General features: G+C 37.1%; 1 protein-coding gene across 8 annotated transcripts in view; it reads left to right on the plus strand.

The window, feature by feature from the left end:
• PTPN13 (protein tyrosine phosphatase non-receptor type 13) overlaps positions 1-23493 on the plus strand; it is a 171734-nt gene that overhangs the window by 53746 nt on the left and 94495 nt on the right. For all 8 annotated transcript variants that reach the window (XM_034440431.3, XM_087875106.1, XM_087875107.1 and 5 more), the window contains exons 3-9: positions 3823-3992; positions 7678-7743; positions 11592-11777; positions 13706-13799; positions 15597-16151; positions 20287-20382; positions 22200-22302. In XM_034440431.3, coding sequence (XP_034296322.2) covers positions 3823-3992; positions 7678-7743; positions 11592-11777; positions 13706-13799; positions 15597-16151; positions 20287-20382; positions 22200-22302 — 1270 coding nt within the window. The remainder of the gene's footprint in view (positions 1-3822; positions 3993-7677; positions 7744-11591; positions 11778-13705; positions 13800-15596; positions 16152-20286; positions 20383-22199; positions 22303-23493) is intronic.

Genomic DNA, 23493 nt, shown 5'->3' on the forward strand with positions numbered 1-23493 from the left:
GAGAAATGAACAGCTCCTCCAAGTTAAATTACATGATCTTAGAGGTCTTTATAAAGTTTTTACTTCCTGGCAGAAATTAGAAATTGCCTAGTAGGTATTCTTTTTTTTTTAAAGTTTTTTATTTTTCAATTACAAAAGTAAACATTCCATCTGTCCATCTGCAGTGTGTCGTCTGGTTATAAACATCTCTGTGCAACATCATTCATCCTTTTCCATCTCATTCGCATTCACATAACATTATTTCGCTAAGCTTAATATTATAGTATATTAAACATTTAAACATTTTAATGCTCTCCATTTTCTTCTTACTATCTTATAATAATCATACATTTTAACATTAAGCATCCTTATTCTATATATATATATACACTGTATACTAACAATTTTCTTTTTATTTACATCTTTATCTTAATATATTTTTACTTTCTCTTTCATCTTCTTCATTTCCAAACTCCTTTTTTATTCTTCAGCCATTGATAAAATGCCTCTCATATCCCATAATAATATAATAGTAGGTATTCTTAAGAAAGATATTTCCTAAGAGCTTCATACATTATTATCTAGGATTAAACTGATTTTATGAGTCAAGCTGTGGAGGATTGATATCACTTGAAAGCCTTTGTGTGCAAATGCAGAAAGATCAACCTTTTCTAAGAGAAGATCACAATGTACAACTAGTCCTTGACTTACGACCATTTGTTTAGTGACGGAAGTTTCAACAGCACTGAAAAAAGTGACTTATGGCCATTTTTCACACTGATCGCCGTTGCAGCATCCCCGTTATCATGTGATCAAAATTTGGACGTTTAGCAACTGGCAGGTATTTATGACGGTTGCAGTGTTCCAGGTCATGTGATCATCTTTTGCGACCTTCTGACAAGCAAAGTCAAAGGGAAGCCAGATTCACTTAACAACCATGATACTAACTTAACAGCTGCAGGGATTCACTTAACAACTGTGGCAAGAAAGATCATAAAATGGGGTAAAACTCACTTAACAACAGTCTTGCTTAGCAACAGAAATTTGGGGCTCAATTGTAAGTCAAGAGCTACCTTTATCTGTAGTTGCCTGGGAAAAGAGATTCATCACAACATGATATAGAAATGGAACTTAGACAGTATTTCCAGTTTCAGGTTCTTTGCATTCACTATGATTCTTACTATAATAGCGGAGTCAACCAGTGCTATGATAGAGTTTCTTGTACATGGTTCAGGAGGCAGAAAGTAGAACTTTCTCCTCTTGCTATAAAATGGTTTACATCTGGCTATTACCATTTGCCAGTCAATAACTCATATATAACCTATGAGCCAAACATGAGCTTCTCAGTACAGAACATCTGTTCGATTAAAATTCAAGGATATTGAAAAGATCTCTGCTGAATCAGAGCAAAATAATAATAATAATAATAAAAATGTCTGGTTCAGTGTTTTGTTACCCCAATGAATGAGTTAAGTCTTACAAGAAGTTTCCCAGCTGGAATCTGAATGAAATACTAACTTCTTAGTGATTTTCTCCAGAAACTTGTATTTAGACATATATTGCTTCCAAAACTTGGGATGATAAAATTCCTCTGAGGCAACTGATAAATCTCTGATTTTGTCCATTCACTTTAAAACCATTCAAGCTGGCCACCAATTCATTTATGACAGCAAATGTCATTCTTTAACCGTGTATTATGTTAAAAAGTAGTTTCATTTGTTCTGATTCTACCATCAGTTATCTCCTTTTGACGGCCCAAGATTCAATATTATGAAAGGAAGAAACTTTTGGCATGTCTCAACAATGGATCATACCATTCCTCTAATACAGGGATGTCAAACTCAAGGCCTGTGGGCCGCATCTGGGCCGCGATGTGGGCGGATCCAGCCCGTGGGGCTGTCCTGGTCTACCCAATGTGAAGGGGAAAGATCAGACCAGCAGTTTGGGGAGTGGCGTCAAACTGGTCACGCCCACCCATTTGGCCACACCTACCCATGCCCACCTGGCCCCCTGAGGTCAACCACAGCCCTGATGCAGCCCTCAATGAAATTGAGTTTGACACCCTTGCTCTAGTACAATCAGGCACAGGGTAATCCTTAGAAAAACTTAAATGCATCATAAGCAATATGTTTGACAAGTTCTATGCAAAGAGATTTTATTATTACAAGAATAGCCATTTTTCATGGTAGAATGTTGCCTGTCTTGAAAGGTCAAGTGTAGGCTGCATTATTTTAGCGTTTGTTTTTCTTTATAGCAATATTATTCATGGAACATGAATGGAAGTTCTTGTATCTTTCTTCTTCCAATATAATTGCCATTGCACCATCGATTAAATTCTTTGTTTTAACAAAGAACATCCCAGAAGCACCATTTTGATTATTTTTAATTAGTAAGCCAATTTTAATCAATTTAATCCCCAAGATGATTAAATACATAGTTGAAACCTACTGTATTAAATGCATATTATCTACCTTGTTAATGAAGAATTCTATGACTATTATTTACTGAAAACAAACAAGCTGATTTGGATCAATGACCTGATTTATAAATAAAGGTACAAGACTAAGGATTTTTTAGAAGTCATCCTAATTCACTTTACGTCCAAATGAGCAAAAAGACTAGACTTCTGTAGAATTCTAGGTAAAATGAAACACAATTTCTTCAAATGTGTGGACTAAAATAAATATAGATAGCATATAGATGTACGTGTCCTGAAAGAGGAAAGAATTTATCATCAAAACAAATTATTGGATAGCGACATGGGCAGCATTCCCCACCATCCAGTCAGAGCTGAAGAAGCTTCTTGGATAAGAAGCGAAACGTCTTCAAAGAAAAACAAAGTCCAGTTGTCTTCTGAAAAAGCATCTTTGGGACAACCATGACATGGATGACTGAGAATCTCTACAGATTTATGGGCAGCATATAAATTTATAAATAAATACATTTTAATCCAACCCCTCTTGTCAAGGGGGTTGGATTTAACCATTGCCAATTTAGTGCTGGCTGTTAATTGATGAGATTCTTGTGTCTAGGCATGAGCAATAAATCAGTTTAACTGAAGCTTAACATGTGGTCTTGATTCTACACACCTGGCAGAGATCTACTTATTAAATCTAGTTTTAACTTGAAAATTCAGCATGCTGAAGAATCTACAGAAGTTTCCAGATCCTACATTATAGATCATATCCCATTATGTTGCTGGGATGTATGACATGATTCCAAGTTCATTGCCTGTTACTGATGTATCAGAAATTATTATCAGAATTTGGATTCAAAGAAGCCAAATGGGTTTGTTGAATGGGTGTTGAAAAATGAATAAGTCCTGAAATTTTTGGTAGTGAATCGTTGGTCTATGTCAGGGGTGTCAAACTCAATGCCCGTGGGCCGGATTTGGCCCGCCGGATGCTTAGATTTGGCCCATGGGCTGCCCTGGAAATATGAAGGACCAGCCGGTGGTGCCTCTGCCAGGAAAAATGGAGCTCGGGAGGATCGTACACGGACCACCGGAGCACCGGTTTTGGCTGCTACGGCCTCCTGCAACCTTCTGCAAGCAAAAACGGAGCTCCATTTTCGCTAGCAGAGGCTCAGGCCACCACAGTCACCCCTGACACAAATGATGTATAGCTGGCCACGCCCCCTGCCTCCCCTCGCCCCCCCCCAGGTCAAACACAACCCTGATGCAGCCCTCAATGAAATAGAGTTTGACACCCCAGGTCTACATTTTGGATAAGAAACTCTTCTTGTTTATTTTAATTTACACTGTCTCTGTTGAATGAATACATAAAAGGAATCTTGATCTGCTATTTGAATTTCTAATTAGATCTTTCTGTTTTCCAAATACAGCTGATCCAACTGCTTTGGGCTTTCTCATATCTCCCTGGTCTCTTCTGCTGCTTCCATCCGGCAGCGTATCGTTTACGGATAAAAATGTTTCTAATCAAGATCTGCAAGCCTTCACGGAACCAGGAGCTCTCCAAAATCAGTCCCTGTCATCTGTTTCTGATGTTGAAAAGGTACAGCATTCTCACTCTTGATACGTTTCTTTAGACTGCATTTAGGAAAATGAGAAAACAACGATAATATACGTTAGTTACACCAGAGGTTTTCAAACTGCTTTCAGGCTGTGAAACTTGTTAAAAAATAATTTCTTATAACCCTTGATCAAGAAGTAATGCTCCAATAACAGAAAATGGACTGAGTATGTCTTAACTTTTTTGCCATTAGTCAAAAACAGCAACAACAACATGGAACACCAACAAGTTCTCACAGAAAACACAGCTGGAAAATCCTGCCTCTTATATTACTTTTTCTTCTTCTGTGACTGTTAAGATCTGTTTTATATAGGAGTAGCCATCGTATACAAGAGTGAAGCTCTCAAACTCTGAAAACCCTCTTGCATGCTAAGCATGGAAAAGAAATTTGTTTAGTTAATTTTTAAACTGTGACCATCTAATATCTCATTTTGAATAAATGCATAATTTTAAAAAAATTGTTATTCAAAATATAGCATCCTTCAAATGTTGCAGTATAGTTTTCCAACATTGAAAAGTGTTTTTTAGGAAAATGTCTATAAAATGAACTCATTTATGAAAGCAATGCACAGTTTGCATAACTGTATATATATAAGGCAAAATGTTTGCATAATTGCTTCCTAAAATAAGTAACATTTTACGTGTATTTATTTGGAGAAATATGCATCAAAATGCATACAGAATTTAGAACAGATTTTAAAGGGATTTTAAAATCTTTTCATGTTCAACCAAATTTGACAGAATTACAAAAATAAGCTGAGAAATTAAGGGCATATATCCTAAAATAAAAAAAAAATTGAAAGAAATTGAAACTATAAGATGCCCAAAACTACCTTAGGTAATGTAAAGAGACATTTCAAACTAAACAGTAGAAACTTTACAAGTAACCAGGATTTGTCTGAAAACATCCAATGCCGTTTTTATGGAGATCTGGACAATTCTATATTACAGCTTTTGATTCTACTTGTGATACAATTCTAAAGGAAGTTAGATCTGTATTTTGAATAAGAATAATTCACAACCTCCTTTAACGGATTATATGACAGTGGGAAGTAGGCTGATGGGCATGTCCAAAATTTTTCCGATCATTATTTCAGCTTCAGGATAAAGTGTCAGCCGTGTGAGGTTCTCCAGATAAGAAGCACACCCAGGAATACTAGCTCTACCCTTATTGTAAGGTTAAAGTAAGAGAATCTTGCAAATCTGAAAGCAGATTCGTCCCTCCTTGCCTTTACTAGGGAGGGTCCCTTCTGAGATGTTTGCCATACTCCTGTTGCTTCCATGGGCTCAGCTGCCTCTTATCTAAACCTTGTCTAGTAACAGAATAACAGAGTTGGACGGGACCTTGGAGATCTTCTAGTCCAACCCCCTGCCTAGGCAGGAAAACCCTATAGCATTTCAGAGAAATGGTTATCCAACCTCTTCTTAAAAACTTCCAGTGTTGGAGCATTTACAACTTCTGGAGGCAAGTTGTTCCACTGATTAATTGTTCCAACTGTCAGGAAATTTCTCCTTAGTTCTAAGTTGCTTCTTTCCTTGATTAGTTTCTACCCATTGCTTCTTGCCCTGCCCTCAGGTGCTGTGGAGAATAGCTTGACTCCCTCTTCTTTGGGGCAGCCCTGAGATCTTCAGGTCTTCTTTCTATCTCCCAAGGTCATTCCTAACTCTAATACAGAAAGGTTACCTTCGCATAGCTTGCCAATATATATACTTTATCTGTCTTTTTGTACCATCAATGTAGCTTTTGTTGAAAATCTTTCTCCGTTATCTTAATACATGCAAAGTAAATTGAATTCAATCTCATACAGGTAGTCCTTGACATAATAATTCATTTAGTGGCCATTCGAAGTTACAACGGCATTGAAAAAAGTGACTTATTTATTTATTCATTGTTTATTTATTGGTTCGATTTATATGCCGCCCTTTTCCAGAGACTCAGGGCGGCTTACAATGCATTAAGCAATAGCCTTCATACTTTTGTATATACCTGCTTAGTAGGGCTTTGCCCCCCCCCCAGCGGTGTTCTTTTTTATACAAAGTCAGCTTATTGCCCCCACAAACCGGGTCCTCATTTTACCTACCTCGAAAGGATGGAAGGCTGAGTCAACCTTGAGCCTGGTGAGATTTGAACTTGCAGTAATTGCAGGCAGCTGGTGTTACTTAACAGCACTTTAGTCTGCTGTGCCACCAAGGCTCTTATGACCGTTTTTCACACTTAGACTGTTGCAGTATCCCTGTGGTCACGTGATCAAAATTCAGATGCTTGGCAACTGACTCATAATTATGACGGTTGCAGTGTCCCACGATCATGTGATCACTTTTCGCAAATCATTGGGGAAGGCAGATTCACTTAACAACCATGTTATTAACTTAACAACTGCAGGGTTTCACTTAACAGCAGTGGCAAGAAAGGTCATAAAATGGGACAAAACGCATTTAACAAATATCTCACTTATCAACAGAAATTTTGGGCTCAATTGTCATAAATCGAGGACTACGTATAATTTATTTACGATATGTGCTTATATTGTTTTGAGATTTGGGAATCGGCATACAAGTACATTTAATTAATTAACTAATCATGAAAATATGTAATTTTGTGTGACAGTATTTATAAAGCCAGCTTGGCCTTTGTAACAAGCAGTCCCCATCATATAATTTTTATAAGCTTAGGTCATGGCTAGGATGTGGAACATCCATGCTGCAGATTAAGTTCTGTGTTTTTAGTGTGGCTGCTCCACTAGCAACTTAGGCAGGTTATGATAGCCAAGCCATAATTTGATCATTACTTGCCAGCTAAACCTTTAACTAGGCAAATTACATGTACATTTCCATTCCTTGTCTTTCATTTATTTGCATATGTTTCCACTGAAGTAGAAGTTTCAGGCAAACTATAGAGTATTTTTTTTTTCTAAAACTTTCCCAACACTTTCCAAATTAAGATAAAATCACTATTCTAAGACAGAAATTTTTGTTATAGCAAAATTAATACTTTACCATCAAGCAAATTGTATTTTGCATTTAGTTTTGTTCCAGTGAAAAAATAGATTTCAGCAGAAAAAGATACTTATATGTATATGTGTGTACCTTATACATAGACATGTATGTGTATATACATATATGTGTGTGTGTGTTTCAGTTGTTTATCAAATAATCTTCTCAGTAGAAGTCTGCTTTATTTTCAGCTTTTTTCTTGAAATCTGAGCGTGTTCCACAAAAATGCTAGCCACCAAAACCAATTCCCATTTATAATCACCTCCAGAAACATAATGACAGGGTTGCATGAGTCTTTTGGTTATGATTCCATCTCCAAACCAAAGAAATTGTGTACTTGGATATTTTTCTGGCAGAATGCTAGACAGACAAAAGAATGCTTTTTTGGTCATTCTCTAAATTAGGACTGAAAGATAATAGGTTTTAAAATCAGTAATCTTGCTCCAGAAAGGAGAAATATTTTTTTTTAATGAAAACATTTATGTAACAAAACATTTTTGTGCAGCAGCTGTTTCACATGATCCAATACTCATGTAGTTAGAAGTCTTGGTGCCTTTTCAGAAACACTCCATTTTTTTGGTCTACTTCAGCCCTGTCATAAATAAATTCCTTCTTAGAATGTTTGCTACACCATGAATTCCACTGGTATCATTTTGGCTGTGTTGTGTTTCAGGTCCACATTTATTCTCTTGGAATGACCCTTTATTGGGGAGCTGACTATGATGTTCCAGAAAGCCAGGTAAGTAATGGAAAAATAAGATATAAATATATATTCTCGTCACCTCTCGCCTTGACTACTGCAACGCTCTATACATGGGGCTCCCCTTGAAGAGCACCCAGAGGCTCCAACTGGTCCAGAACGCAGCAGCGCGGGTAGTGACGGGAGCAGCATGGCGCTCCCATGTAACACCGCTCCTGCGTGAGCTGCACTGGCTCCCGGTGGTCTTCCGGGTGTGCTTCAAGGTGTTGGTTATCACCTTTAAAGCGCTCCATGGCATAGGGCCTAGCTATCTTCGAGACCGCCTGCTGCCACCGACGACCTCCCATCGACCTGTGCGCTCCCACAGAGAGGGCCTCCTCGGGGTGCCATCAGCCAAACAGTGCAGGCTGGTGACCCCCAGGGGGAGGGCCTTCTCTGTGGGGGCACCTACCCTCTGGAATCAATTGCCCCCAGAGATAAGGAGAATCCAAGACCTCAGTGCCTTCCGCCGTGCCCTTAAAACCTTCCTTTTCCAGCAAGCCGGGCTGGCCTAATTTTTTAAGTGTTTTTAAGTGTTTTGTTTATCGTTTTTAATTAATGGGGCCAAATTTATATATATATATATTTAATTGTATTTTAATATTTGTACTTGATGTTTTTACTTGGCTATTCACCGCCCTGAGTCCTCAGGGAGAAGGGCGGTATACAAATTCAAAATAAAATAAAATAAAATAAATAAAAGATAATAAGTAGTCCATGATACAGAAACTGATAACCCAATAATGTCTTACTAAGTCAACCCACTTTTTTCCCACTTTGATGCAAAGCAGTAACTGTGTGTGGGATCTTGGAGTTTTAGTGGACAACCAATTAAATATGAGCTAACTGTGCAGAGGCAGCCAAAAAAGCCAAATGCAATCCTAAATTGCATTAACAGAGGGATACAATCAAAATCAAGTGAGGTATTAATACCACTCTATAAAGCCTTAGTAAGACCACACCTAGAATGCAGCATCCAGTTTTGGTCACCACACTGTAAAAAAGATGTTGAGACTCTAGAAAGAGTGCAAAGAAGATAAACCAAGATGATTAGGGGACTGGAGGCTAAAACATACGATGAACGGTTGCAGGGACTGGGCATGGCTAGTCTAATAAAAAGAAGGATTGGGAGAGACATGATAGCAGTGTTCCAATATTTGAGGGGCTGCCATAGAGAGGAAGGGGTCAAGCTATTTTCCAAAGCAAGGCCTTTCCTGAAGGCCAGAAAAGGAATAATGGATGGATACTGGTCAAGGAGAGATTCAACCTAGAAATAAGGAGAAATTTTCTGACAGTGAGAACAATCAACCAATGGAACAGAAGTTGCCTTCAGAAGTTGTGGGAGCTTCGTCACTGGAAGCTTTCAAGAAGAGACTGGACTGCCATGTGTCAGAAATGGTGTAGGGTCTCCTGCTTGGGTGGGAGGGGGGGTGTTGGGCTAGAAGATATACAAGGTCCTTTCCAACTCTGTTAATTTGTTAGAAGATTACTGAAGAAAAGGAGAAGGTGAAAGAACAATGATTAGCATTTCTTCTGACCTTTGAACTCTTGAATAGAAATGGAAAGAACTGGTTCCAAATCTGGAAATGGTTAAGGAAAGAAGGATGGGTCTATTCAAGAATAAGAGGAAAGGATTTCTTAAAAAGTTATATGGCTTCCAAGGAAGAAATAGATTGGAAAAATAGCTGTCTAGATAAAGAATACATGACAGGGTGTGCCATTAAGGCAGTAACCAGCCACCTACTTTCAAACTTGACAGTGAAATACAGTATCTAAATTTAAATACTTTACATGCATTAAAATATTACAAGCTTATAAAAATATCAGTTAAAGATACACCCAGAAGAGTTTGAGTGAGAAGAATATAAATATATATATGTATTGTGTTTTTCCAGCAGAAAACACAAAGATCAGATAGTAATTCCAGAAAAAATATTATGTATTAAATATGAGAGTTGTCCTTTCACTGTAAACTCAGTTTCCTACAGACGTCCAGGCTGTTTGCATCCTTACTTCTGATCCTCTTTTTATAATGTTTCTGTATTATGGCATAGCATATCTTAAGAAAAGCTCAAATTCACATACGTTTGTAGATACTTGATTGATCCAATTGTCAAATGATAACTTCCATGGACAAATGGTTCAGCTAGAAAATATTTTGATTTCCTAATAGTAAGATCAGTTACTTCTAGAATTTGTGAATTCTTTACAGGATATACTCCAAAAGTTTATTAGGGATATTTTTAGTTAGTGTCTTACATAGAATAGCAATTAAACAGGTGGTTAAAAGGTCTCTTTCTACCAATTCTATTGTTCTCCTGATTTTACAATTGTTGTAAAGTGGACTAAGGAGAAGACTCAGGCATAGCCATTCAGCTAAGATCTTAGTTTTATACTTTTTACCTTGCTACGTTTTATTGGTTGCTGATCTTTATGAACTGCCAAGACCCACTGAGGTGAACCTCAGATTTGTTTCTTAAAATAATCAATGGTAGGATTCAGCCGGTTCGGACCGATTCAGGCGAACTGGTAGTAACGACCTGTGGGTGGGCCCCGCACCCACCCACCCACCCCGGTGCTATGCCGTCCTATTTAGCCACATTTTCTAAGCCGCGTGAGCAAAGCACATGCCCGGAAGGTCATGCACCTGTGCGGAAGGCACGCTCACATTTTCTGTGCTGGGCAAACCGGTTGTTAAATTATGTGAAGCCCACCTCTGATAACATCATAAACAGACCCTTCACATCACCTATTCTCACCTAAGCACTTTTCAGTAGAGACAACTTACACTTTCAGTTGACACTTGACTAAAGGCAAAAATACTTTGTGTTGAATTATTATTCAAGAACAGTTTTACTGAAAGATTTGGAACTGGGATTTTGCTTAATGGCAAAGTATGTATTTTGCACGTGGAAATTGCCAAATTCAGTTTCCTAATTATCTCAGATTAAAAGAATTAAATAACAGAAGATAGAAAAGATTTCTGTGTAAAAATTCTGCAAATTTCTGCTAGTCAACAGGTCAAGAATGGGCAACTTTGTGACTGTTACAGTATTTTGAAAGGCAACTTTACTGGTTAAATGCATTGATGTCTAGTACTATAAGTAAATTTTATATATTGATATGTTTAGTGCTTATTGGTCTGTCCACCTGAGCTACAAAATCTGACATTAGATAACAGCAAAGGTAGTTTTCTGAATTTCTTTACTGCCACCTAAAAGTGTGATGTATTTTTGCAGCCAAGCTATAGTAGCACCTACTCCATCCTTATTTAATAGAATATAAATGACAAATTTTGGGGTTTTAATTTTTTTAACAAAAATCTTAGCGATATACATAAATAGTGCTATTTCAATGAGCATTGCAACACTGATCGATTTATTAATTGATTAATTGATTGATTATGTGCTATTAATGAAGATGATCAAGACAGGGTGTACATGCGGAATTATGACCTTAAATTACAAAAGAAAGACTTGGTTAAAAATTATAAACAACTTCGGATGCAGTTGAACAATGGAATCCATTACCTAGGCTAGGGTAACACTGAATGTATTCAGTGAAAATCATCAAATTTAAAGCTGTTAATTCTTTTTAAATACAACTTTCAAGTTGTGTTGAGAATGGAGAGAGGTTTCAAAAAACTCTTAAACTAATTTGATTGAGTGTTGTCTTCCTCAGTCTGATGACTTCCAGATATATTGGTCTAGATGAGGGAAGTCGAAAACAATATATCTCAGCACACATTTGGGGAAGGTTTCGATGAAATGTATGAAAGGGAGAAAAACAATCATATAAGGAGAGACTAACTGGATTTTTACCATACATGTATTTTTTTTTAACATCAGCCAATCAAACTTGGAGATCATCTGAACAGCATTCTCCTTGGCATGTGTGAAGATATTGTTTATGCCCGTGTGTCTGTACGGACTGTTCTCGATGCCTGCAGCGCTCACATACGGAACAGCAACTGTGCGCCTTCTTTCTCATATGTAAAACAGTTAGTCAAACTGGTTCTGGGGAGTTTGCCTGGGGTAAGTGTTTACATTTCCTTCTCTCTCCTGGATGAAGTGATTGAAAAGTTTGCCTTTCATTCTGAGGATGCTTGACAAAAGGACTTAAATTAGCAAGCCACTAAATTATTGTACAGACAGTGAAAACACTGCCAATTAACTTTGTAACCCCCTTTCAAGAGCCAAGGCAAATAATTCCAATTAATATGAGCTAGTCCGGTCAACATTCTGACCAAGTTCCCCCTTTATTTACGTTAAGGAATCTGTCACATTCCATTAGTAGCTCTCACCACTTTAATTTCTCTCAGCTTCTTCTTCTTGAATCTTGTAGTTATTATCTTTTTTCCTTTTCCTTTTAATCGTACGTTCTGCAAAGATGTGAGAATCTGGGAAAAGAACTTGGCAGAAGCTGCGATTAGAGCCCCACCTTTCAGATAAGGATTGTTCTTACAAGTTTTGGCTGTGAGTCACTGCTGTTCTGGACAATTGGTTTCTTACACCTTTCCAAATCACTTTTCTCCAGAAGTTCACCTGTTTGTTTTAGTCAACTGAAGGTGTGGTTTACGAAATGTCTTTCTGTTGCACTGGAAACATGCATCTAATATGATCCAATAACTATATGTATTACTTTCTGTTTGTTTAATTAGAAAATTAAATTAATTTGAATTTAATTTCTAAATTAATGTAATTTAGAAACTTACACATTCCAAAGTGCAGTCATGACTCTGGCTTTGTAACAGGAAAGTTACATTCTTTGTTACATGGTACACAGAAGTGTACCTGAGAGTTGACAAAAGTTGATGTCCTTCCACTATGCAGCCTTACCTTTCAGTTTGGTTCCTCCGTAGCAAATCTCAATTTTTGTTGCTTGATAATTCAATCTTCATTTTAATTTAGATTCTATTTTAATTTATTTTTATATTCTGTTTTTGTTTTTTAAATTCAAATTTTGTCAACTCAGAGTAGAAAGGCAGGGAGTGATTAAATAAATGAACAATAAATAAAAGGTGTTAGCTCCAAAACTAACACCTTTGTTCTTTGCCAGTTTGTTCATTTTTTTAGATTTTTAATATTAAATATCTTTTTTAGATATTTAATATTTCAGGACAGCTTACTTGGTGGTCTCCCTTTTATCCTCAGTTCTTCAGTCAGAAGAAGAGCTATTCTTCTTGGATAAGTAGCAAAATGTCTTCAAGGAAAAACAATGTCCAGTTGCCTTTTGAAAAAACACTTTTGGGATATAATTTATGAAGGAGTGCAATAGGAAGGCAGACTGTGGCTAAATTCACTTATTATGCTAAACTACAAACCAGCTCACTATGGTTGAAGCAAACCTAGGTCAGGAAAAATTCTACTGTTGCATAAGCCATGATTCCATGGCTAAGGCAGTACACTAATCATATATCTGTAGATATGTGGATAATGAAGGACAGCTTTATTAGGCTACCTGAGTTTTAACCGTTTTAAGTTTCTACTTTCAGTGGATGGAAGAGGGTTTGTCTATTGCCCTCTTAGGGGTGTCAAACTCAAGGCCCGTGGGTTGCATCCGGCCTACGGGGTGCTTAGATTTGGCCTGCAGGGTTGCCCTGGAAACAGCGAAGGACTGACTGTGCCAGTAAAAACGGCGGTGCCTCTGCCAGTGAAAACGGAGTGCGGCCCTCCCGAGCTCTGATTTCGGCTGCAACTGCCTCCTGCAGCCCTCTGCCAGTGAAAATGGAGCTTGGGCCAAGCTCTGTTTTCACTGGCAGAGCACTAAGGCCACCACAGGTGCCCCCGACACAAGTGACATCGAGCTGGCCACGCCCACCCTGGCCACACACCCCTCCCCGGGGTCAAACGCAACCCTGATGCGGCCCTCAATGAAATCGAGTTTGACATCCCTGGTCTATTGAGTTTATACTAGTCTGGCTTTTTCAGCTCTTCATGTTTTTCCTTTTTTGTTGCAATAGGTAGACCAGCTTTCTTGCACAGGAGAGAAAAAACTTCACACAGACAGGAGCCAGGCCATTCGAGAGAGGCTGAGAGGAAAACGACTTCCCATAGGTAAAGGTTTTTTACAAAAGAAGGAAACATGAATGGAGTGGAAATATGGCTGATATTTAATCTTCCACCTCCCAAATCAATCCCATTAAAATAGCAGAGCTCCTCCTTATGTTATAACCAGCATCCTAATAAATGGTGTGATAATACAGTAATAATCTTAACATAAAGGAAAGTAGGGGCCATGAGTTGTGAAGAATTGGCTATAAAGCATGTTTATTGTTTTTCAGGGAGATAACTTGGGAACAAAATAGATGAGATATTTTTCTGATATATTTTGTTAAGATAAAAAGGCCTGTGGGAAAGACGAGATAACCCTTTTCAAAGTTAAAAAGGCAAAGGATTCCCCTGCCCACCCACCCATGTCCGACTCTAGGGGGGCAATTAATGAATAGGAAGAAAGAATGAACATGGAAAGTAGGTAGAAAATTCTAGGGCTTTTTCAATTCTACTCTTTTGCAATCTATGTCGTTGCTACTCCATTCTTACTCCTTTGTAAACCACCTGGAGCCACTTGGGTGAGATGAGTGGTATAGAAATGTAATGAATTCATCTTTGGTGTAGCTTCATGGAAATCCATTATTATTATTATTATTATTATTATTATTATTATTATTATTATTATTATTATTATTTGCCTAAAACAGCTGTTGTGTTCATTTTTAATGTGGCAAAACCAATTTATTAAGAATATAGTTTTTGCTGTTTTCTTGAATTTTTACTAGCATCTTCCTTTGGATCTATCTATCATCTATTTGTCTGTCTGTCTGTCTGTCTGTCTGTCTGTCTATCTATCTATCTATCTATCTATCTATCTATCTATTTTGAATAATAATGTAATGAGCTTTTAAGGTAAATTAAAATGGCATGTCCTAAATCAATTTCTCAAACTTGCAATTTCTTAAGAAATGTGGAGTTCAACTTCCAATATTCCCTAGCCGGCATATTTTTTCTGAAGAAAATTAAAATATAATCAATATAAACAATTTCATGAGCTGAAAATGAAAAATGCTGAAACATTAGCAGAGAAAAACTTGATAACGTCCATTAACTTCATTGTGACTAGTCAAATTAATGAGTTTTTTTAAATCATTGGTTGTTGCTAACATGTAATGTAATTTATTAAGTGTTAGATAACAGCCTCAGCTGTTGATGGGTTTCTCGGTTGACACTTTGTCAATAAAGCTATATTTATCTCTTGGGCAAAATTGAATTTTGTCCTAATGTATCCTTTGACTCTTTCCTATTTGGTGCCATATGAAAATTAGCAGTTTCTATTTCTCTGAAACACTTATTATTATGAAGAAGCCATCAGAATGAGGAGTGCCAGGTACTGCTTGAATAAATCCAAATGTTGTGAGCTGGTCCATTTAAGTACTTTGTGGAGAACTTTAATACTTTAATGTTGACATTTGAAAAGATCAAGAAGCAAAGCAAAGAAAGTTGAGTTGGTCGACAGGTAGTTGTCAGGAAGGAAGGAAGGAGGGAAGGACGGAGGGAGGGAGGATTGATTTAGCATTTTTAAAAAAACCTGTGTTCTTCATGATAAAAACGTGATAAAAATGTCATAGTTAAAGAGAATATTATTTTAGATGCTACAGTTGAACAGAAGAAATGTAATTTCTTTTGATTGTTTATTTTCATTGTTTTGATATTCAGCTGGTTAGAACCTAACCTAATTTTTTAAAAACCCTACCTTTAAGAGGAGTGTACATCCAATCCAATTCTAGAATACATGACAATTAGGAAGGGTTCAACTATAGCCATATCCAAGAGAGATTCTTCTCATTCTCATTCCAGGAAGAATGACTGATGCAGCAGTTGATTACCCGGCCCCATATTCTCAACAAATCGTGCTTAACAAAGGACTTAGTAAATCATTGGAGTTCTTGTCAACCAGGGACTCACGTGGTGAAAAGGAATTTTCTCAAAATATTGCCTCTGATTACAATTCTGGCCATGAAGACAGTACAGGTAGTTGCTGTCCTTATCAATTCAGAGCTTCCAACATGGAAAAGAAAGCCAACAGTGATCCCAAACGCAAAGTATGGGCTTCTTCCTCTGATTTGTTGTGCGCAACTCACAAAGTCACAGAGGGGGACTATGTCGCACATTCTCTTAAGCACCATCGTCAAGACGGAACCATGCCAGGGCGGACTTCAGGAGCTCCCATAAACAAAGAAGGCAGATATTCTGATGGGAGCATAGCCCTTGATATATTTGGCCCTCAAAAACTTGACCAAGTGCTTCATGTATCAGAGACCTCAACATCGGCAGCCTTATTATGTGCCTTTGACAGGATCAAAGAGAAGCAGAAGAAATTGCAGTTGCTGAGAGAAGCCATGAACGTAGAAGGTCAGTAGATTTTTCTGCATATTATATTTGACACGTGACATCCTTCACATTGTCAAAATAATATATGTTTGTGCGTGAGAGACATTTCCTATTTTGCAAATTTGGTATTGAACTAGTAAAGGTTTCCCCTATCCAGTTGTTTCCGGGTTGATGGTTATCTCCGTTTCTTAGCCAAGGGAGGCAGCGTTGTCCAAAGACATTACCATGGTCATGTAGCCAGCATGACCTTCCCACCAAAGTTTATGATGCTCCCACCAAAGTTGTACCTATTTACCTAGTTACATTTGCATGCTTTTGAACTAGATGGGCAGGAACTGAGGCAAGTAGTGGAAGCTCACCCCATTATACAGCACTAAGGTCTCGAACCCAGGCTGTTAGCTTTCCAGTTGAGAAGTTCAGTGTCTTTAACTCCTGAGCCACTGTACCGACTTAGGTAGGTAGGTATCTATGGTAGGTAGATAGGTAGGTTAGGAAGGTATCTATGAAAAAAATAAAATCAGTTTATAAAGTATGTGAATCCAATGGGTTTCCACATTTTGTTTGCATTGGAATTTATGATACAACCTTTTTTCTCCACGGTTCCTTGAATCTTTCAGCTTTGTCAATTAGCTAAATATGATCTTGCAGAGGTTTCCAGATTGCAGTTCCTGTTAGATAAAGTAGGAAGACCTATGATTTGGGGTGGTGGGATTTCCATATTCCCACATCCCTGAATTAGATGTTGCAGAAATCTTAAGTTAAATATGCTAATTCGACAAAGAAATGAAGAATAGTTTTCCAAGAACACAAAAGCTCAAATAAGTAGGTATATTCTAGAATATATGTGAAACTGTCAGAAACGCAAGTACTGTGTATCAAATACAAGCTCTGTTTATAATAAAATTAATACTCAAAATTCTTGTGCCCAAAGAACAGAAAAGCCTAAAAATGTTCTTTTTGGAGTAGGAGGCCTAGTTTCCAGCCGCCTCCCTTTTTGTTAAGAGACAGATTTGGCATTAGGCTATTTACTTTTTACCATGAGCCACGGTGGCACAGTGGTTAGAGTGCAGTACTGCAGGCTACTTCTGCTGCCTGCTGGCTGCCTGCAATTTGGCAGTTCAAATCTCACCAGGCTCAAGGTTGACTCAGCCTTCCATCCTTCTGAGGTGAGTAAAATGAGGACCTAGTGTTGGGGGTAATAGGCTGACTCTCTAAACCGCTTAGAGAGGGCTGTACAGCACTGTGAAGCGGTATATAAGTCTAAGTGCTATTGCTATGTGAGAATTACCATATAATAATTCCCAATAGTGAAATTTCCTGTCATTCTGACATCTGATATTAAAAGTGCAATTAGTTTTACAATTACCTAAACTTTATTTAACAGTTACAGCAACAATTTCTTTTTTTTATTATTAATTTTTTTATTTTTCAATATAATAATTCCATCTTCAATTAAACAGTGTGTCATCAGGGTACAGATATCTTTATACTCAGAATCTAAAATCAGCCCAGAGAGATTCAGAATTATGAATTTAAGTTAATCATGTTTTCACTGATTAACTCAATGTCTTCAGTGGCTTTTCCCCATAATTCTATGCTTATCTGCAACCCCATGCCTCTCAGGTTGACCATCCCATGTTCTGTTAAATGAATACTTAAATAAAACTTAATGAGTGTTGCTTGTTTCCATTGTCTATCCTTGTTCAGGGGCCATAGATAGAGCTTGATGTTCCCAGAGTTAAGTCAGTGCTGTAACATCACCATCTTCTTTGTATCATGACAATAATTTGGGAAACATGGTATGTTAGATCCAGGATTTAGCTAACCAGGATACTGAAGTTGTTATTACTGTGCTAATTACCTCTTCCCAATCTTTCATGTCAGCTTCACAATGCCCAATTACATTTGTAATTGCTGTCTTTCTATATAAAAATAATGCATGGTTAAACTCATAATATTATAATAATCACTCCTTTACAGCAGGGAATAAAAAACAACTATTACTTCTTTAGCTAGTCTAACCATCCCCTCATCTTCACCAATAATTTAAATGTTTTAATTCTGTTTTATTTTAGAAGAGAAATTCTCGGTTTCACAACATGTTTGTGGTTTTTTTGTTTTTTTTTTTGCATGAGCATACTTGACACTATATATTGCTTACCAAGCAACATTTTTCTCATTAAATCCAGTGGTTATTAGATCTGATTTAATGTGGTTTGGGCAGCTGTAAAACTTTAGACTTGGAATGTAGTATATGGCTTACTGAACAAGCTGGCAAGATTGGGAGCTGTTGCTTCAGTTGTGTGGGAAGGATTTGGGTTAAGAGAAGAGAAGGACATTGTTTTCTCGGTCAACCTCTGATAGTTCCACGCCTCAGAAATTTTATCTGATTTTGGCCCCATTATAATATGACATTTATCATTAGAATAGATTTTTATAATATTTTAAATAACTTTATAACATTTTAAAATAACACCATTAGTATTTTTATGAACACATTTTTCTTCTTCCAGAATGTAAAAAAAAAAACCTCAAATGTTTTAAAGCTTCATTAAACTAGTAGTTCTATTTATCTTAGCTATAAGGGAAATATATCCAAATTACAGCCAAAAGGGACCATTCTTCCCATTTATTAGATCTGGATTGTAGACTGAGGATCCACATGGATTTGAAATGGGATTTTTCAATTAATTACAAGAATCCCTTCCGTGGGAAAATGCTTTTGTTTTGAATTCTTAAAAGTAACATAATAAGATAAGATTTTAAAAATTGGACACTGAAGAGAAGCCGAAGTAAACTAAAGGCCATAATTAAAGAACACTTAAATGTGGACATATTGAAGGATATTTTTGAACAGTGGACCCAGAAGTTAATTTTAAAGAGCCTACCTTTCTAGCTAGACTGTGTTTAAAAGATGTTATAGAATAAGGATAAGTATTACCTGACAAGATTGAAAATGGATTTTAAAATGACTGGCTAGAAGAGCAACATACAAAATAAACTGGGTAAAGTCTTAATAATTAATATATATATGACAAACCAAGAGAGTAACCTGGATAATTTTCATATTCATACTTCGTATATGATTTACAACACAGGCTTGAACTTTGAGGAATTTTGTGTGAAGAAACAACAGAAAAATTGAAAAGAAGTTCTAGGACATTATTTGAAGGGAGTAAAAATCAAAATTGTTAGAAGTAAAAGGAATATAAAGTTGGTTTATTTGAAATATATACTTTGTTATCTCTGTACTTTTAATGTACAGAGGTAATGTACATTATCCCTTAATGTACTTTTGCTGATATCAGGACTGAAATGATAAGATTTTAAGAGTTTGTTTATAGATAAGAGATGGAATATGGGAAGACTAAATCATTGCTGTATTTTAAGAGAAATTTATAACTCACTAAAATTGTTTCTACTTGTGAAGGCAAAAAATTATTTATTTTTCTTTACTATGTTTTTTCTATTTTTTGCACATCCTATATTTTTCTTTTTCTTCCTTTTCAGTTTATATTTATTTTTAATTATTTCAATTGTAATTTTAAATAAAATTACTATAAAAAGAAAGTGAGGGAAGGGATAAATGTTTTTGCAAAGGATCTTTCCATTACTTAGTTATTTCTAAGTGCCTCTGAACTCTAGAAAGAATTCATTAGAATTCTAGTTCTAAACAAGTTTGAAAATGCATTGTCAGTTTCTAAGGCTTCCGAAAATTGATTAATTTTATAGGTAGCCAGCCTATATCACAAATTATTCTTTTACAGAAAAAATAATATCAAAACTTCCATCAGAGACACTCAATACTTTAGCACGTGACTGAAATCATGATTTGCATTCGCAAACAATATTAGGGGCACCAATTTGGGCCACTGTTCCTTCCTAGTTTCCTTTTCGTTTAACTAGATAATCTTTCATCCAAAACATACCTAGTGAAATGCAAACATCGTTTATGAAAAGGTCACTCATTTTGGACAGTGTATTATAACCCATGGAGTCCAGAAACAGTTTTCAGCACCACTAATAATGGGATGTACAATGCAACCCTCTGACCTACCAGAAAAAAAATTATGCACGCCTATTGTGGAAGAAGTGAGTGACTGCATTAAACCCTGGATAAGCTTTGTTCTCTTCTGTTTCTTTACAATTCTTTCAGAGCACGTACGAAAATATAAATCTTACCATAGTGATGTATGCAGCACTGACAGTGAGGGCCAATCATTCATTTCTTCCGAGACAGATTTTAGACAAGGTAAGAATTATGTGGTAATTGGCCTTCAGTTGGTGGACTCTATCTGTACTTGAAATGATGCTCCATTGTCATTTATGATACTGACAGTATATATATTTTTCCATCTCTAAAGGTGGTTTTCCATGGTTGCTGCTTAAAAATGGATGTATATAGATAGTACTCAGGCAGAGAAAGAAAATTAAAATGGTTCTTTCGTCTTTCTCAAGCCATGCTTAATATTTTTGGGAGTCTTGAGGTTGGCAGTAGATTGAATGATAACGCAAACGTGAGGCTTCATTGTTATTATCTTATTTTTATACTGCCATTTCTTCTGGACAAGGTTAGAGCAATTTACAAGAAAGGAGAACAAGAAGGGCTACATTATATTGTCATGATAAAATCAACAATAGTACCAAAAAAAATTACAACTATGTAATTTAAAAAATATGTCAGCAGGAAATCTAAAATATAATCTGGTCCTTAAATTGACTGGTATCCTATAAAGGTCCGGGCAAAGATGAAAATGAAGTTGCTGGGCAACTTTCCCCTGATGTACTGGCATTGAAAAGGCTTTCCCAGGTGATCTTACCTGAATCTACTGATGTTTTATCTCCTAAAGCTCTAGCATTATATAGAGCAGGGGTGTAAAACTTGTGACGACACGTTGTCATCACATCACATATCGCGACTTTCTCCCCCTTCGCTAAACCGGGGTGGGCGTGGCCAGCGCGTGACACATCCAGCCCGTGGGCCGCCAGTTTGACACCCCTGATACAGACAAATGTGGCTGCTTTAATTTTCACCTGGTAGCTTGCAAGCAGACAATCCAGTGCTTTTAGTCATTTAGCCACCTCACTTCACAGAAGACCAATTGTGTTCTGCCCACATTGTTCTTTGTGAATCATTTTCAAGGGCTACATCCTGCAGAGTGCATTGCTGTTCTGACCCTGAGGGTTAGATCATGGATTACTGAGGCTACAGGTAGAATCATGAGCATTACCAGTTACAAAATTCTTGTCTATTAGAGCACTGTGTCTTAATCTTAGCAACTTTAAGGTTGTGTGGCCTCCAACTCTCAGAATTCCCAGCCAGCATACTGAGAAGAATCATTGTATTAGAGAAAGAAATATGTGGGAGAAAGAAACTTATCTATTTTGAATAGATAAGACATAATTTCAAATGAAATGTTGGGTGCCACTATTTTCTTTTCTAAGAATATCTACACATTCTATAGTATGGATCCTCACAATATTGGTTGAAAAGTAATATGATTCTGGAAGCTAGCTTTTTGAAGCATGACCATTTCCCTATCTTCCCCTTTAATTAAAAGAAACTTAATAAAATAAAAATTACAAAAACACAAAAGTTACTGGTGCCGAAAAAAGGTATCCATGGGTATTTTGATGGACATGAGTGCCACGTTACCAATCTCTACTGGGTACTACAAACTATTATTGGACAAAATTCTTGTAAATCTGCTGCAGAGATCCTTAAGATCTACCAAAAGATATAACTCTGTTTCCTTATTACTCTTTGCCTAGAGTATTTGTTTATTTGTTTGTTTGTTTGTTTCTTGAGATAAACAGTGTCCCATCCGGAAGTGCAGTTAGCCCATATTTCAATGTTTCTTGGTTAATGAAGTTTCCGTTTCTGTGGGAAAAGATGAAATATTTCTAAGAAACATTGGTGAGAGGAAGATTTTTTTGATCTTGCCACTGTGGACATAATGATGTGTGCGGTCCCTTCAAAAGAACCTTTTACATCAGTGAATATTTTATGTGCCAATAAAATATCCTCATCCAGCCTTAAATCATGAATTTTCTTGTTTCTTCTTCAAGTGCCAGTGAGGAGGTATGAAGCTCTGAAAGATGAATCCAGTGGTTCTTCCTTAAGAATAGATGACACCTCTTCGTCAGGTCAAAAAGCAGGACAAAGATCAAGGTAAAAAAAAAAAAAAAGACGCAAAGTGAACATCTTAACAGTTCCTCTCCCGATCTACCGGTATGGTTCCTAATTTAATCTATATATATAAAAGTGAAATACCACTCACACATCATCATGAAATCTCCAGAACCGTAAAGCCTACAAACTTGAACTTTGGCATGTATATTCTTCTTGGCTTCTAGGTGCTCGCTAAGAAAGGATTTTTCAAAATGACCATCAGATCATTAGTATTTCATATACAGTATTATATTTACATGTTCTGATGCTAAGGAGTTAAGATATTCCACTCCCCCTCCCCACATGAAATGAACTCTGTTCCAACTGCCACTTGGGCGTGGGCGTGGCCAGCGCATGACTCATCCAGCCTACGGAGTGGGAGTATAGTCATTCTACTCCCCACCTGAAAGGGAGAAAAGGGGATAAGATAGGAGAGGCCTCTGTGGGGCAAGCCTGAGGGAGAGAAGGAAATGTTTTATTTATTTTATTTATTATGTATTTATTCTGAGGGAGAGAAGGGGATAGGAGAGGATCATTGGGGCCAGCCTGAGAGAGAGAAGGGGATAAGATAGGAGAGGTCTCTGTGGGGCCAACCTGAGCGAGAGAAGGGGGAGAGGAGAGGCCTCTGTGGGACAAGCCTGAGGGAGAGAAGGGGATAAGATAGGAGAGGTCTCTGTGGAGCAAACCTGAGGGAGACAAGGGGAGAGGAGAGGCTGATCGTAACTACTCATTAATTTTCAAGCTGTAAGTGTCGATTTATCAAGCCCAATCAAATAGTTTCATAGCGGAGCATGGGTATCCAGCTAGTACCTTTATATATATAATAAAGCTCTTCGAAAAAAGCTACTTAGATATTTATCCTAAAGAAAGATGATTCCCCACTCAAAAGAAAGTGGATTTAAGCCAATCAAAAGTCCTGCACATCACTCACTTTCCGTAGCTGATCATCCCAATATTTCCAACTCCAGCTGAAGCCAATTCTGAAAACCTTCACTTCACCGCATAACACACAAATGTTAGCAAATTCTTGTTTCAGTTCCCAGTATAGCCAGGTAGGTGACCCTTTTATGAATCCAAAGAAAAACATTAATGGATATTTTGAATTTCATTGATGCATCAATGGCTTAATAAGGTAGATTTCTCTATAGTCATCAGATAAGAATCATGAGCGGCATCTGTATAGGTCCGTGA

This window comes from Pantherophis guttatus, chromosome 8, assembly GCF_059756535.1.
Source record: "Pantherophis guttatus breed Tessera chromosome 8, ASM5975653v1, whole genome shotgun sequence".
Lineage (NCBI taxonomy): Eukaryota > Metazoa > Chordata > Lepidosauria > Squamata > Colubridae > Pantherophis > Pantherophis guttatus.